Raw genomic sequence first — 14,280 nt, 5'->3', positions numbered from 1 at the left:
TCTCTCTTTCCCTCTCTCTCTCTCTCCTGTTTTCCCTTTTTCCTCTTCCTCTTCCTTCCTTTTTCTTTCCTTTCTTTCCCCTTCTCTCATTTATTTCTCTCTTTTCCCTCTCTCTCATTCTCTCCCTCCAGCTCTCTCATTTCTCTCTTCCCCTTTCTCTCTCTCCCCCCAGTGTATGCTCCCTCTTGAACCATTTCTAAAAAAAGGTGAGAGTTGGGGTTGTTGTTGTTGTTTTTGCCGATGTTCTTTCTTCTTGGGTGCTTTTTACCATATGATTTAAATCAAGAGTCATTTCAGGTTCCCAGATAAACAAAGTTCTTTCATCCTCCTGCTGTAGCTCCGTCGGCTGGCTGGCCCCACCCTTCATCCTCCTCCAAGTCACTCCTCACGTAGCCTGAGAAGGTAAAGGCGATGGCGGGAATGGAGACTCTCTCCAAATGAGAGTGAAGCACTTCTGTACTTGCCTCTCATCTTGCAGAGGTTTCTTCTGGTGCTTCTTAGTGCTGCACGCACCTTGGTTGCTTGGGGAGTCGCGCGATTTACTCTCTGCCCTGAGATGCTGGCCTGGGCCGGCCGCAGCTGATGCTCCACGTTGTAAACTGGTCCCCTTCTCCTCCTCCTGAAGCCCTTACAATGCGGAGCATCGGCCACAGGTTGCCGACACTTGATTTAGCCTCTAGACCAGGAGTGTCAAACTTGATTTCATTGAGAGCTGCATCAGGGTTGTGTTTGATCTTGGGGGTGGGGGTGGGGTGGCCAGGGTAGGCATGACTAGCTTGACATCACTTGTGTTGGGGGCCCAATTATTCTGCCGGTGAAAACATAGCTCGGGAATACTGTGTGTGAGCTCCATTTTTGCTGACAGGCGCACCACAGGTCAGTCATTTGCTGTTTCCAGGGTGGCCCGGCGGGCCAGATCTAAGCACTTCATAGGCCACATTTGGCCCACAGGCCATGAGTTTGACACCCCTGCTCTAGACAGCTCATCATTTTTGTTGCTGTTCCCGGAAATCTTTCTAAGGCTTCAGCTCTATTTTGAATTATGGTGATCAGAACTGCATTCCATGTTGGTGTCCTTCGTGCAGTATAGAGTGATACTATCGCTTCCCGTGATCTTGATGCTAGTCTTTTGTTGATGCAGCCTGGCATTATATTGGCTGTTTTGGCAGCTGCAGCACACTGGCAGCTTATATATAAGTAGTAATTCACCAGGACCTCCAATGTCTTAACATATCAGGGTCATATTGTACTCCTGTTATTGAAATTAGAGATGCAATCTGAAACAATGTATTTAATAAAAGATATATGGGCATATTAGTGAATACAGGTGCCCATATATCTTTTCTTAAATACATTGCTTCTCTAATTTCTCTTTAATTTCTAATTTCTAATTTCAACATTGACTTACAACCACAGTTGAGACTATAATTTCTGTTGCTAAGCAAGACAGATAAATGAGTTTTGTTCCATTTTACCACCTTTCTTGCCAGAGTTATTAAATGAATAGTATTAAATGAATAGTTGTTAAATGAATCTGGCTTCCTTATTGACTTCATTAAGCATATCCCTGCCTAATAATGGGATAGGACATTCAGGTATGTAAAGGAACTCATGTTGGAGTTTTGATCCCTTATATGTGCATGTCACCGGCTGAAGGACCTGCCTTTCCACTACTTGGCCTGACACCCCTTGTACTCTTATTTGGTGTACCCCTGGTGCAGTGATCAGGTTGTTCACTACGGACCTCCCTGCACCTGTATCTACTAGGAAGGTTGTTTGTTGGCCCCCTATATTCATAGTAACCAATGGCTCAGGCGGGGCCTGCTCCAAGCCTGGTCCCCGTCAGTCTGACCATCCTGTTCCAACTAGACCAATCTCTTCTACAGCCTCTGTACTCCCATACGCTCTACCTCTTGTGCCCCTGGCTCCTCGGCTACCAAACCCTCTTCCCCCCGGAGGGGATCGGGGTGACGGTACCGGCACATAACCTCCACTTCCCATCTCGCCTCTGCCCCTTCCAGCCTGCCTAAACCCAGGCCTGTATCCTCTTGTTCTACGACCTGGCAATAGCCGACGTCAGAGGGTCGCAAAAGGTGATCACGTAACCGAGGGATACTGCAACCGTCATAAATGAATCACTTTCCCAATGTCTGAATTTTGATCATAATCAACAACAATAAGTGCTGTTGTAACTTCCAATAGTCACTAAATGAACTGTTGTTAATTGAGAGCTACCTGCAGTATGAAACAATACAGACAGCAGATTTTCATTTGCTAAATAGCAGCAAGCAATTTATAGATATCCATGAAACCTATTCAGTATTTTATCATTTGTCTAGAATAATTAATATTAAAATGATATTTTAATTTCATTATAATTACATGTTTTAATTTGATAAAATCCTTAATTGACTAAGGCTTGCAGTGTAACAGATACAAAATAATTAAAGATGCACATGTGTTTTAAGTTGTAAGCAACAGACAAATATGTGTCTAATGATACCCTGCCAGTGAGAATAAGAGGAGAAAAATTAAGTTTTAATTTGATTTCAGAGAGTCACAGTTGTGTGAAATAATTGCTCTGAATTTGTCACAATTATAAAATTTTATCACTTTTACTTAAAATTGCTAAAATTTTGGTTTTGCTTCAGGATGAAATAACTGGCTGCACTGGGCAACATTTACAGTAGTCCTTGACTTACAACAGTTTGCTTAATGACCATTCAAAGTTACAATGGTACTGAAAAAAGTGACTTATGACAGTTTGATCTACTGTCAAGCAAAGTCAATGAGGAAGCCAGATTCACTTAACAACTGTGTTACTAACTTAATAACTGCAATGATTCACTTAACACCTGTGTGTAAGATGGGGCAAAACTCACTTAACAAATGTCTCATTTAGCAATATAAATTTTGGGCTCAATGTGGTCACAAGTCAAGGACTTCCTATATTACAGTTTGGGTAGAAAATTTCAAAAGCAGTTGGATAAATAAAATTTCTATGGTTATATTGAACTCCATAGCGACATCTGGTGGCATATATGAGTCTGTTTAAACAAATAATAATTTGTTTAATAAATACCTTTTACAAATAAATGTAAATACCTATTACAAATCTGCATAGATATATTTTTATATGTTTCATATGTTCCAAAGATCTTGTTCTGGCTCCAAGGATTTTTCCCACTTGTTTTACATTGATTGATTGGCTTCAATTCACATAGCAAAGAGATTATAAGGTATTTGTTCTTTCTGCTGGCTTGAGGCAGACCCTGATGCTGTAGGCCAAGAGGAAGTCATTGGCCAAGATCTACCAGCTGGCTTCTGTGTCTAAGAAAAGATTAGGATTTTCCTATTCCTACCACTAAACCATACTTGCTTGGCGTTTTATCCTTACTGATAATTAGAGAAATATCTGGCAATAGATAATGGGGCTGTCTAGTTTAACTTTATTCTCTTCCTTGCTCAGTGTCCCTTTTTTCTTACAAACAGTGCTTTTTATATGCATGTTTTGTTTATTATTTTAGAGTGCTACAGATAGTGAGCACTGGAGGTTTTTAAGAAGATTGGACAACCATTAGTCTAAAATGGCATAGGGTTTCTTGCTTGAGAAGGGGGTTGGACTAGAAGACGTTCCCAAGGTCCCTTCCAACTCTGTTATTCTCTTATTCAGTGTCCCTACTAATAGGTAGAGCTTAAACACAAGAAGACTAATTAGAATTATTTTTCCATACAGATTTTCAGAGCACCTCACAACACACTACAAAGCAAATTTCTGTTCTGGATACAATGAGATTTCTGGCATATGCTTTAGAATTGAACCGCCTCTCAGAATTTCTTCATTCATGATTGCCTCTATTTCCCCCCCCCCTCCACTAGACTTAAGGAATATTACTTGCTTCTAATTTCCTAGACTGCTGCATTTCTGAATTACGTTTCCTTATTAAAAGCATTAAATGATTCACTTGCACATACCAATTATATAATTTATTCCCAACAAAGTGGTCTTTAAAACTGTACACAATTTGTTTTTTTTGTAGCCAGTGACACCACCAAGCCAAGGAAGACCAGATTCACCTGTTTATGCTAACTTACAAGAACTGAAAATTTCTCAGTCTGCACTACCACCTGTGCCTGTAAGTCCTGCAGTCCAAATTAGTGGGGAGTGGGAGACTCATAAGGATATTACAGGACGCTACTACTATTACAACAAAGGAACACAGGAGAGAACCTGGAAACCGCCACGTTGGACTCGGGATCCAAGCATAACAAAAGGAGACTGTTTGAACCAAATAGATCAAGAGGTAAGTGGGGATAATAATGAACAAAACATTCATATGTTTGCTGTTTAACTGTTTAAAATGCCTTTTTTTTTTTACTTTAGTTGTGTGAGGTTAGTACAATCAAATAAAATGACTTGCAGATAGATCTTGCATGTGTATCTTGTTACAGGGAAGCTATGATATTTTTGGAGCACACGTCTTTAACTATTACATTTCTTTTTTAAAAAATTAAAAATTAATATATCATAAAAATATACGGAGGAAAATTTTTGTAACTCTGAGGGACCCTCGATGTTTTCTGAACTTGGTTGCTTCCTTGCAGATGTTTCATTATTCAAACTAGGTGATATCATCAGTGTTTTTGACGATGATGTTATCTACTTTGGGTAATGAAATGTCTGCAAGAAGACAACCCAGCTCAGAGAGCACTAAGGTGCCCTCAAATGTATTTTAAATTGTTATAATAATGAAATACAAAGGGGAAAAAAGTCTACATTACATTAAAGGTAAAGGTAAAAGTTCCCCTCGCACATACGTGCTAGTCATTGCCGACTCTAGGGTGCGGTGCTCATCTCCGTTTCAAAGCCGAAGAGCCAGCGCTGTCCGAAGACGTCTCCGTGGTCATGTGACTGGCATGATTCAATGCCAAAGGCGCACAGAACGCTGTTACCTTCCCACCAAGGTGGTCCCTATTTTTTCTACTTGCATTTTTACGTGCTTTCGAAACTGCTAGGTTGGCAGGAGCTGGGACAAGCAACGGGAGCTCACCCCGTTACACGGCAGCACTAGGGATTCGAACCGCCGAGCTGCCGACCTTTCGATTGACAAGCTCAACTTCCTAGCCCCTGAGCCACCGCGTCCCCTAATTGTCATTATTGTATAAATAAAAACATTATGGGAAAATTTTCTAGTAACACTTTCTTCCCTTCCCTTCTGCTTGTTCTCCCAACTGTTGATCACCCCAATTTATACTTTATATTGAACACTAAAATTATTACTAGCACCTATTTGAGCCTTTCAGTTTTTGCTATCATCTTTCTTAGATGCAGTATGAACATTCAAAACGAAAGCAAGATTGTATGCTATTACTCTGCTGTAATTCCTTCTGCAGAGCGACAGGCAAAATGCTCAGAGCTTTCCCTAGAAAACTTCCTAGGCCTATTTATAATCCTACTTTGAAAGTCAAAAGCAGAGTATCCAGAAAAACAAACAAAAAAATCATTCAGATTCCATACAAGGCTTTTAAATTGTTAGGTTGTGTTGTGTTCTGCATACTTTTTCAATGAGCTGCTAAGCCTACTTAGAAAGAACATGAAAATAAGATGACTCTTCATCTATGGGCATCTACAGTAAACTAAAATTTTTGTCAAAACAGCAAAATATGTGTTGTGATGTCTCTACACAAATTCCATCACACACACACACACACACACACACACACACACACCTTTATGACTAAGTATGAAAGGGGAAGAGTTTGTATTGTGGCATTGTGACTTACGTTTTGATGATTTTCCCTTGCAGTTTCCCTCTGCCTTCATTATTTTGCAGCCTTCTATCTAGGACAGTGGTTCCCAATGTGGGGCCCATGCCCCAGAGGGGGGCAATTTAATTTCTAATGGGGGCAATTTGAACCTTGTTTAAACCACTTTAATGGTCTGTTAGGCTTCCTCCGCTTGAATAGGAGTAACTTTTTGAATAGTAATTATATGTCATGGGTGGTGGGGGGCACATCAGCATTTTAGAGATGGTTAGGATGGGACATGGCCAAAAAAAGGTTGGGAACCACTGATCTAGGGAGTCATGATCCACACTTGGAGAAGTGATATCTTTGTCTGCTTGTCACTATACATTCCATACTAATGTGAAATAATAATGTGAAACCTTATTAGTAACTTGGTATCAGGCAGGAGGTTGTTCAGCTTTATGCTTGTGCAAGAAGGAGTACCCCTTGTAGTTTTTGCATGCTACGCACGTGCTTTCACTGAGTTTTAAGCCTTTTAAATCAATAATGAATACATCCTGTGTTCCTAAAGATGCTAAGCAGCAAAGTAGATTAATAAAGTTTTAGTAAGATATATTCAACATGAATTGGAATAGGAGAATAATTATCATAAAACAACAGAAACGATGGTGTATTATGTTAATTTTAGAATAATGAATAATTCTAATCTGAGAAATTCAGTGGTGTGATCCTTGAAAATGTTGTGAAACCTACAATGTGTTCTCAGTGTTAGTGCTCTTATTTCAGCATTAAATCACCAGATTCAACCTTAAGAATTGTCTTTTTCTAGAGACCTAACTCTAGAACTAAGGTTACTGGTATTGTAATACTAATACTCCTTGTATCTTTTGGGCTCTTAGTTAATTCTTGTAGCCTCTGGGCCTTTGCCTGAAGAATGATGACAAATAAGATTCATTTATTTAAATAATAGGCTAACGTGAAAAGACCTAATTTTTCTGACCTAATAAGTACACAAACAATTATAAGTATGTATTGAGTCTCAGTGTCTTGGATCATCTTGGCCCATTTTAAGATTTCTGGATTGGCCTGGCATTTTAAATTGGGTTTAAATCACAGATACTCATCTTGTCCTTCTTTATAAGCTAAATTTTCCTTTTGTATGAAAGCACAGCCTTTTTAAATAAAACAACTGCTGTGGTTGAATAGTAGTCTATTTGTGAGCAAATTAGATAAGCTAGGTAATAATTAAGGCATATTCAAGATTTACAACTTCCTTTTATTATTTTTAAATACATTTATTATTTATTTATATCTGAATACCATTACCTTTTTTACTTTTGAATTATTTTGAATTTTGAATTTTTATGATGCTAGCATAACTTAATAATATACATCAGGAGAAAGAAAGAAAGAAAGAATAGTGGTTTTAAAAAAATGGTTAGAAACATGGTGAAATGTAGAAATCAGACTTCTAGATTCGGAAACCCACTTATAAGGAGAAACAAAAAAATTAAAATAGTCTGTGGATAATGTTTACAGAAGGAAATTGATAGAAAGACCAGGAGAGCAGAAGTAGAATTAAGAATTATGTAAATCCTAGATGGTTTGAAGTGCTGCTTTAGCTCACATTTTTGTTAATGGCACAGCCTTTGTAAATGTTGCTTCTAAACTAAGCTAAATTTCACACACACACACACACACACACACACACACACACACACACACAGAGAGAGAGAGAGAGAGAGAGAGAGAGAGAGAGAGAGAGAGAGAGAATTGGACTTTAATCTTTTATAAAAATAATCTATCCATAAATAATCAGATTAAACTGTGTTGCTATTTAAATTTCAGCTGTTTCATGTTAGAATGCATTCTTTGTTCAAAGATTTACTGTTACAGTTTTCAGTCTTTTATAGAGTTTAATGTCAGTTCTCAATATTTCCATGTTTGACTATTTGTTGTAGACAATTTCAACACAAGAAAACTCTCACAGTCCTTGTAACAGCCAGCCAGACAGTCAATATGATTCTCCTCCCAAAGGCTGGTCAGAGGAGATGGATGAACATGGCCAAACACAATATACCAGTGATCTCACCAATGAAAAGGTATACAGTTCTTCATCACATATCTGCCAAGGTGATAGAAATTTAGTCAATATTGTTTCCAATAGGTATGACTTCTTATAACTATCAATAAAGTTTTGATTAGTGCCAGTGTCCTCCTATTTCTTACGAGTTTTTGTCTGTTTCTAGGTTTAACTGCTTTTAAAGACTATTCTATGTTTAGCTTCTGCTTCTGTTGAAAATAAAAGTTTTATAATTGATGATTGTACAGATAGTCCTTGACTTACAATTGGGACCAGAATTTTTGTGTTAAGTAAGGTAGTTGTTAAGTGAATTACACCTAGTTTTACAATCTTTTTTGTCACAGTAGCTAAGTGAAACACATATTCATTAAATGAATCCGGATTTTGACTTTGCTTGTCAGAAGCCAGCTGGGAAGTTTGCAAATGGTGATCATATGACCCTCGGAATTCTACAATTTTTCTAAATACATGCTGATTTTCAAGCAACCAAATTTTGATCATGTGACAGGAAGTGTTGTGAGGGATAGTTGTAAGTCACTTTTTTCAGTCCTGTTGTAACTCCCGAGTGGTCACTAAACAAACATTTGTAGATTAAGGACCATCTGTATATCCTCCTAATGTCGGAAACAAGACCTAAGGATATATTCTAAGCTTTGCGTTTCTTGCAAATTTGCCATTAACTCTAGTGGTATTTTCATCTCTGAACTATGAACATTTATATTTCAATTATTATATTACAGGAACATTTTTATTTAAGAGAAGTCTAAAATGGGTTTCAAATAGGTACTTTGTGAGATTGAACAGATGAGTATCAGTATATTTACATGTATAAAATACTATATTTAAATTTAAAAAGCAGTTTCTAAACATTTTCTAGGATTAAGAGATCAGTTTTGAAAATAGATATTTGCCTGATTGCCTCAGTGCAAAACCCTTAAGCAGTCATCATCATCATCATCAACAACATTTTAGCCATTGTCTGTCCACTGCAGGATGAAGGCCTCTTCCACATGTTTCCAACCAATATGGTCCTGAACTTTCTTTTGCCAATTGGCCCCTCAATACATGGTGATGTCATTAAGCAGTAAGGACAGTAAATTACCTATCTCAGTATTTCTCAACCTTGACAAGTTTAAGACACATGGACTTCAACTCCCAGAATTCCCCAGACATCTATGCTGGCTGGGGATTTCTGGGAGTTGAAGTCCATGTGTTTTAAAGTTACCGAGGTTGAGAAAAATACTGACCTATATGAATATTTAGATGCCCTGTCTTCCTTGAAACAGTATTGTATGAAGTCCTGTGAAATGGTGAAAGGAATGATTGTATAACCCAGCTCAGAACAAAGATACTTAGAAGTCTGCATATAAGGTGGGATCTTTGTAAAAGATGGGAATGTGGCATAGGAATAGGGATCCTGTGTGCTCCCTTTAGAATAGGATTCTTCATTGAATCCATCTATCCGGCCTGACTTAATCCTGTTTCTCTTCTTTTCTCCCTAGCATGGGTACAGAAAATAGGAGCAAATACAGAAACAAACTGTGCATGAACCCTCTTGCTCAAACAAGGCAGATAGTGTTTCTTCTTTTTCTTTTCTTCCAGTAAAATTACAGAACAGAAAATATAGTGGGAATGAACAGTGCTATGTTTAGTTTTTCACTATTCATCCAAGCAGCCACATGCCATCAGGGTGCTTATAAGAGTAATTCTATTGTCTCCTTCAACTTTTCTTTAAAAAATTGATCTAGTAGTTGTTTCCAATTTGTTTGAACAAAAATAAAGGAGGTTTATCAGCTTAGCCAAAAGGGAATCTGTGTTTTCTCCCATTTTATAGCAAGATTAGATTGCCATCTACAATTGTATGTAGCAATAGAATTGGGAGTGTTTAAGGACTGTAATGCTCTCCATCATGATAATAAAGGGTAAAGCCCTCTCTATATTATAATACATTTCTTATATTTCTTATAATTCTTTGGTATTTCTTTGTGAATGCAGTCCTTGAAAAGAAAATACTGATATACAGCTATATTACTATTTTGTTAAGAGTAATATGTTCTACTTTGCATGTTGCTACAAACTACCGTATTTTTCAGAGTATAAGACACACCTTCCCCCCCAAAAAAGAGGGTGAAAATCTGGATGTGTCTTACACACCAAATGTAGCCCCACCCATCCGCTGGCCCCCACCCATTGGAGATTGTCGGCCTCCACATGTCACATTTTCCGGCGGTTCCAGAAGGCAGGGATCCTCACTTCCACTCAGATTTTGATAACAAGCAGCACAGATCTTTTTATCAATTTAAAACAAACCCTATCATCCTACATGCATTTAACTGGAGTGGGTGGGGGATGATTTTCATGGGGGCAGAAGAGGGACTTGGCACTGAAGGCTCCACTACCAAGACATCCCTGTCTTCCTACCTATAGTTGTAGGCGTTGAAAGCCTGGCTTTCTCACAGGAAGGCCTAATAGAAACACAGCACTTCAGTCCTCCTGGATGCTGCCATCTCATTAACATGGTACCGGGCTTCCTGGAAAGCCCCTGCATTTTTGCTGCTTCAGTCGGAGCCTGATTCTGGAAGTGGCCCAGGGAAGCATGGAGGTTGGGACTCGGTTGGCAAAGTGGGCGCTGCGTGGGGGGGGGAAGGCAAGGATCGCGTTAACAGTCGATCTCCGCTGCCTGGAACTGCCTGAAAACCTGATATTCTTTTTTTTGTCTCCGCATGCCCTGTTTTTGGAACCGGGGAGGAAATTGTGTTTCGGCAGCAGCACCAGCTGGAACCGGCCACTGCCTGAAACACAATGCTCTTTCTTTGTCTCTGCACACCTTGTTTTTGGAATTGGGGAGGAAAGTGTTTTCTGGCAGCAGTGCAGGAGGCATAAGACAAGGCACTGCCGCCTGAAAAAACTTTCCTCCCTGATTTAAAAAATGGGGCATGTGGAGGCAAAAAAAGAGCATTGCGTTTTCAGGAGGTTCCAGACAGCGGGCATCGTGGCAACAGTGTTTTTAGGTGGCAGCGCCTTGCCATACGCCCCCTACACAGTGCCAGCTTCGACATCCCAGTCCCGACCTCCGCGCTTCCCCGGGCCGCTTCCGGAATCAGGCTCCAACCGAGGCAGCAAAGGCACAGGGGTCTTGCCGGGAAGCCCAGCACCATGTTTACAAGATGGCAGCATCCAGGAGAACTGATGTGCTCCATCTCTATTGGGCCTTGCTGTGAGAAAGCCAGGCTTTCAACACCTACGACTATAGGTAGGAAGCTGGGGGCGTTTCAAGAGTGGAGCCTTTGGTGCCAAGTCCGTCTTCTGCCCCCATGAAAATTACTCCAGTTAAATGCGCGTAGAGTGATAGGGTTTGTTTTAAACGGATAAAAAGATCTGTGCTACTTGTTATCAAAATCAGAGTGGACGTGAGGACACCAGTGATCCTGATGCTGGTAGGCAGAGGCAGAATTCTTTTTTTCTTGTTTTCCTCCCCAAAAATTAAGGTGCGTCTTATAATCCAAAAAAATATGGTATATTCATTGTAAAATTGTATGTACTATATATTTAATTTGGTTTTTGTTGGCATTGTCTGTTGAAAGTAAGATATTTAGTGAATATTCCTTAAATTAAGAATTCCTCTAGTTTTCCCTTCCAATCGTTTCTAGCCTTGTCTGAAGTTAGTGAAAACCGTCTTTATGCCTGACACAGACGATAAAGTAATCACTATTTCATTAACTTTTTTTTCTGAAGTGGGTAAAACATGTAGATGAACAAGGTCGGGCATACTATTACAATGCAGATGGAACACGTTCAGAATGGACTTTGCCAAATGTAAGTAAACAAATACAACCACAACTCTATTTTTAGTTCTGTATCATGATAAAATATTTTTAAATTTAAAAAAAATTGGGGGAGCTTATTTTGATTTAATTGATTAAATAAATAATCAATAGTTTACCAACCTCTCATTCAATGATTGTTTGAAGTTACAACACTGAAAAAGATTTATGGCTAGTTGTTGTGACCGAGGCCCAAGTAGTGATTACCAAACACAATTAGAACTGTTTATTTTATTAAAACAGCTGAGAATGAATTAATTCTTAGTCCAAAACAAATTCTTCATAAACAGTCCTTTGACCTTATCACCAACCTTTGTTGTTTTTGGCAACCTGCCAAAGGCTTTTCTTGGCAAACCCCACACAAAGTTCAAGAAGCACTGGAATCAACATTGCTTTTCTACAAAGAACCCAACAGTTCATTGCTGCTGTTTTCTGTCCCCCTCGCCTCAGTCCGAGCAATGGCTTAATTAGCCGGCACTATCAGCTCTGGCAGCAAACTAGCGAGCATCTGCCAAGTGTCTCTGTTATCTCCCTTGATGCCGATGAGTCAACAAACAGTACTTCAGCTTTGGTTAAGCAGTTGATTTGCCTGCTACGAAGAGGCATAGCAGCCCTCACTGCTTTTATATCCTGTGGGGTGTGGCTCCATGACACTCAGCACTTCCTAGGCCTGCCCCACCCCTGCTTCTGTTGTTCCCGCCTCTTCTGCCTACGAAACCTAGGGTCCAGCCAGGCCTGATTGCCATCAGCTGGGTCTGGAGGCATGGCCGTGGGGGAGGGGGAAGAGTCAGGGGACAGAGGCCTCGTTATCTCCTCCTCCTGGCCTGCCTCTGGCTCCTGGAGCTGAGCCAGGGAAGCTGCTGCTCCCGAGGTAAGTCCTGATGGCCTTTCCCCCTCACTTTCCAAGTCACTTTCTGGCAGGGGGCCCGGCTCGGGGCGCAGACACAACAGCTGTTTTAAGCCTTATGGGAGTGGCTAATCATCTTCTGGCGTTACTCCTGAGTTGTCCTTTTTGCTTCAGCTGCTCTTGCCTTCTGGCAGCTCTTCTCATGTGTGCACTAGGAACAGGCTCCTCCTGTTCCTCTGCCTCTCTGCTGTCCACCTCCAGAATCCGTGCATCACTCCCAGATGGCCCTGGCCCTATTTCTCCCTCCGACACAGAGCCCTCATCCGGGCCTTCCCCTGACTCCAGGACTGGGCCATTGTCCTCCCCAACCTCCTCACTATCCAACTCCGCTGTCAAGTCCGCAGGCTGCTGGCGGACCATAACACCAGTCCTCAAAGTTATGGCCATTGCAGCCTCCCCGCAGGCATGTGATCATGATTCTGACAGTCGGCAATTAGCATACATACACGATCATCAGTCATGTGATCACCATTTGTTACATTCACAACTGGCTTTCAATAAGCAAAGTCAATGGGAAAGTTGGCAAGAAGTCACAAGTTGCAGTCACATGTTGTTATTGTTTTGCTTAATTACCATGAGTAATTAGTTTAACCACAGCCAGAACTGACATTGTAAGTTAGTACGATCATGTGAAATTTTACTTTGTGACTACATTGTTTAATGATAGAGTTGCCAGTCCCAATTGCAGTTGGGAGAACTACTTGTAATTTATTTTGCTGCTGGTTCCACGTTTTCCTGTTATTATGAATGTAAGGAGAGTATGCAATTATAAAACAACTGATACAAAACAACATAAGTTGTTGTTCTCCATTTTGATTGAAAGTAGCGTTTTGGGACTAGCCATTCAGTGTGCATAGATGTCTTTATTTAATTTGCTTCTTGTTTCCCTCTATTAACAGTTTCTTGGGATATGAATAACAAAATAAGTAAAATGTTACATAGGTTGAATTAATCTAGATTATTTCTGGCTAGATGCAATTGTAAATGCCATTCTTGAATAATCAGGTGTAGATGCCAAAGGCCTGATGTATATGATGAGTGACAAAAATATTAATTTTAGGTATCCTGCAGGACTGTTGGGTTAATTTATAGGGCTTCTTAAAGATTAAAATACTATTGAATGTAACAAAAGGTCTAAGATACTAGATAGATATTTTTTCAATTCTTCAGAAGACAGAAGCAGACATATTCTGCTTGAAGTTAGTGAAAATATTACTTAAAATTCTTCCTAGTAGATTGTACATATATTATTTGTTATCTGTGCAGATTTAATTACATTTACATCTGGGTTTTATTTTCATTAGTATAATGCTTCACTACAACTGCAAAAAGAAATAGTTAAAAGCAGAAGTTTGGAGAGGAGACTTCAGGAACCAGTAGTTTTAACAAAATGGAGGCATAGCTGTGTTGTGTTGGATACAAATGACAAGGTAGGTATATTTTAAATAACTGTTTGGCCTTCTACTTACTACATAATCACACTGATTTCCATAAAGACTGATACCATATTAATATTTGCAGGCAATATAATCTCTTTATTTCAAATATTTTTTCTAATTTTGGGAAATGCATTACATTCAGATATAGAACCTAGTATTAACTAAAAAAAATATGAAAAGCTGTATTTACTTTCTCCAAATATTATTTAAAAGGTTGTTGTTGAGAATATATATGAATTAAGATCTTAGTCTTCAAGTTTAGAAATATGGTGTTATCTC

General features: G+C 39.4%; 1 protein-coding gene across 5 annotated transcripts in view; it reads left to right on the top strand.

Annotated features, from left to right (window-relative positions):
* Positions 1-14,280, top strand: part of ARHGAP12 (Rho GTPase activating protein 12) — a 52,698-nt gene that overhangs the window by 17,986 nt on the left and 20,432 nt on the right. For 4 of the 5 annotated variants that reach the window (XM_058184285.1, XM_058184281.1, XM_058184282.1 and 1 more), the window contains 4 exons: positions 4,041-4,304; positions 7,710-7,850; positions 11,567-11,647; positions 13,867-13,992. In XM_058184285.1, the coding sequence (XP_058040268.1) occupies positions 4,041-4,304; positions 7,710-7,850; positions 11,567-11,647; positions 13,867-13,992 (612 nt within the window). The remainder of the gene's footprint in view (positions 1-4,040; positions 4,305-7,709; positions 7,851-11,566; positions 11,648-13,866; positions 13,993-14,280) is intronic. The other variant, XM_058184284.1, reaches the window with a different exon arrangement.

The sequence above is a fragment of the Ahaetulla prasina genome, chromosome 4 (assembly GCF_028640845.1).
Source record: "Ahaetulla prasina isolate Xishuangbanna chromosome 4, ASM2864084v1, whole genome shotgun sequence".
NCBI lineage: Eukaryota > Metazoa > Chordata > Lepidosauria > Squamata > Colubridae > Ahaetulla > Ahaetulla prasina.
This window is presented reverse-complemented; position numbering and strand designations above follow the sequence as displayed.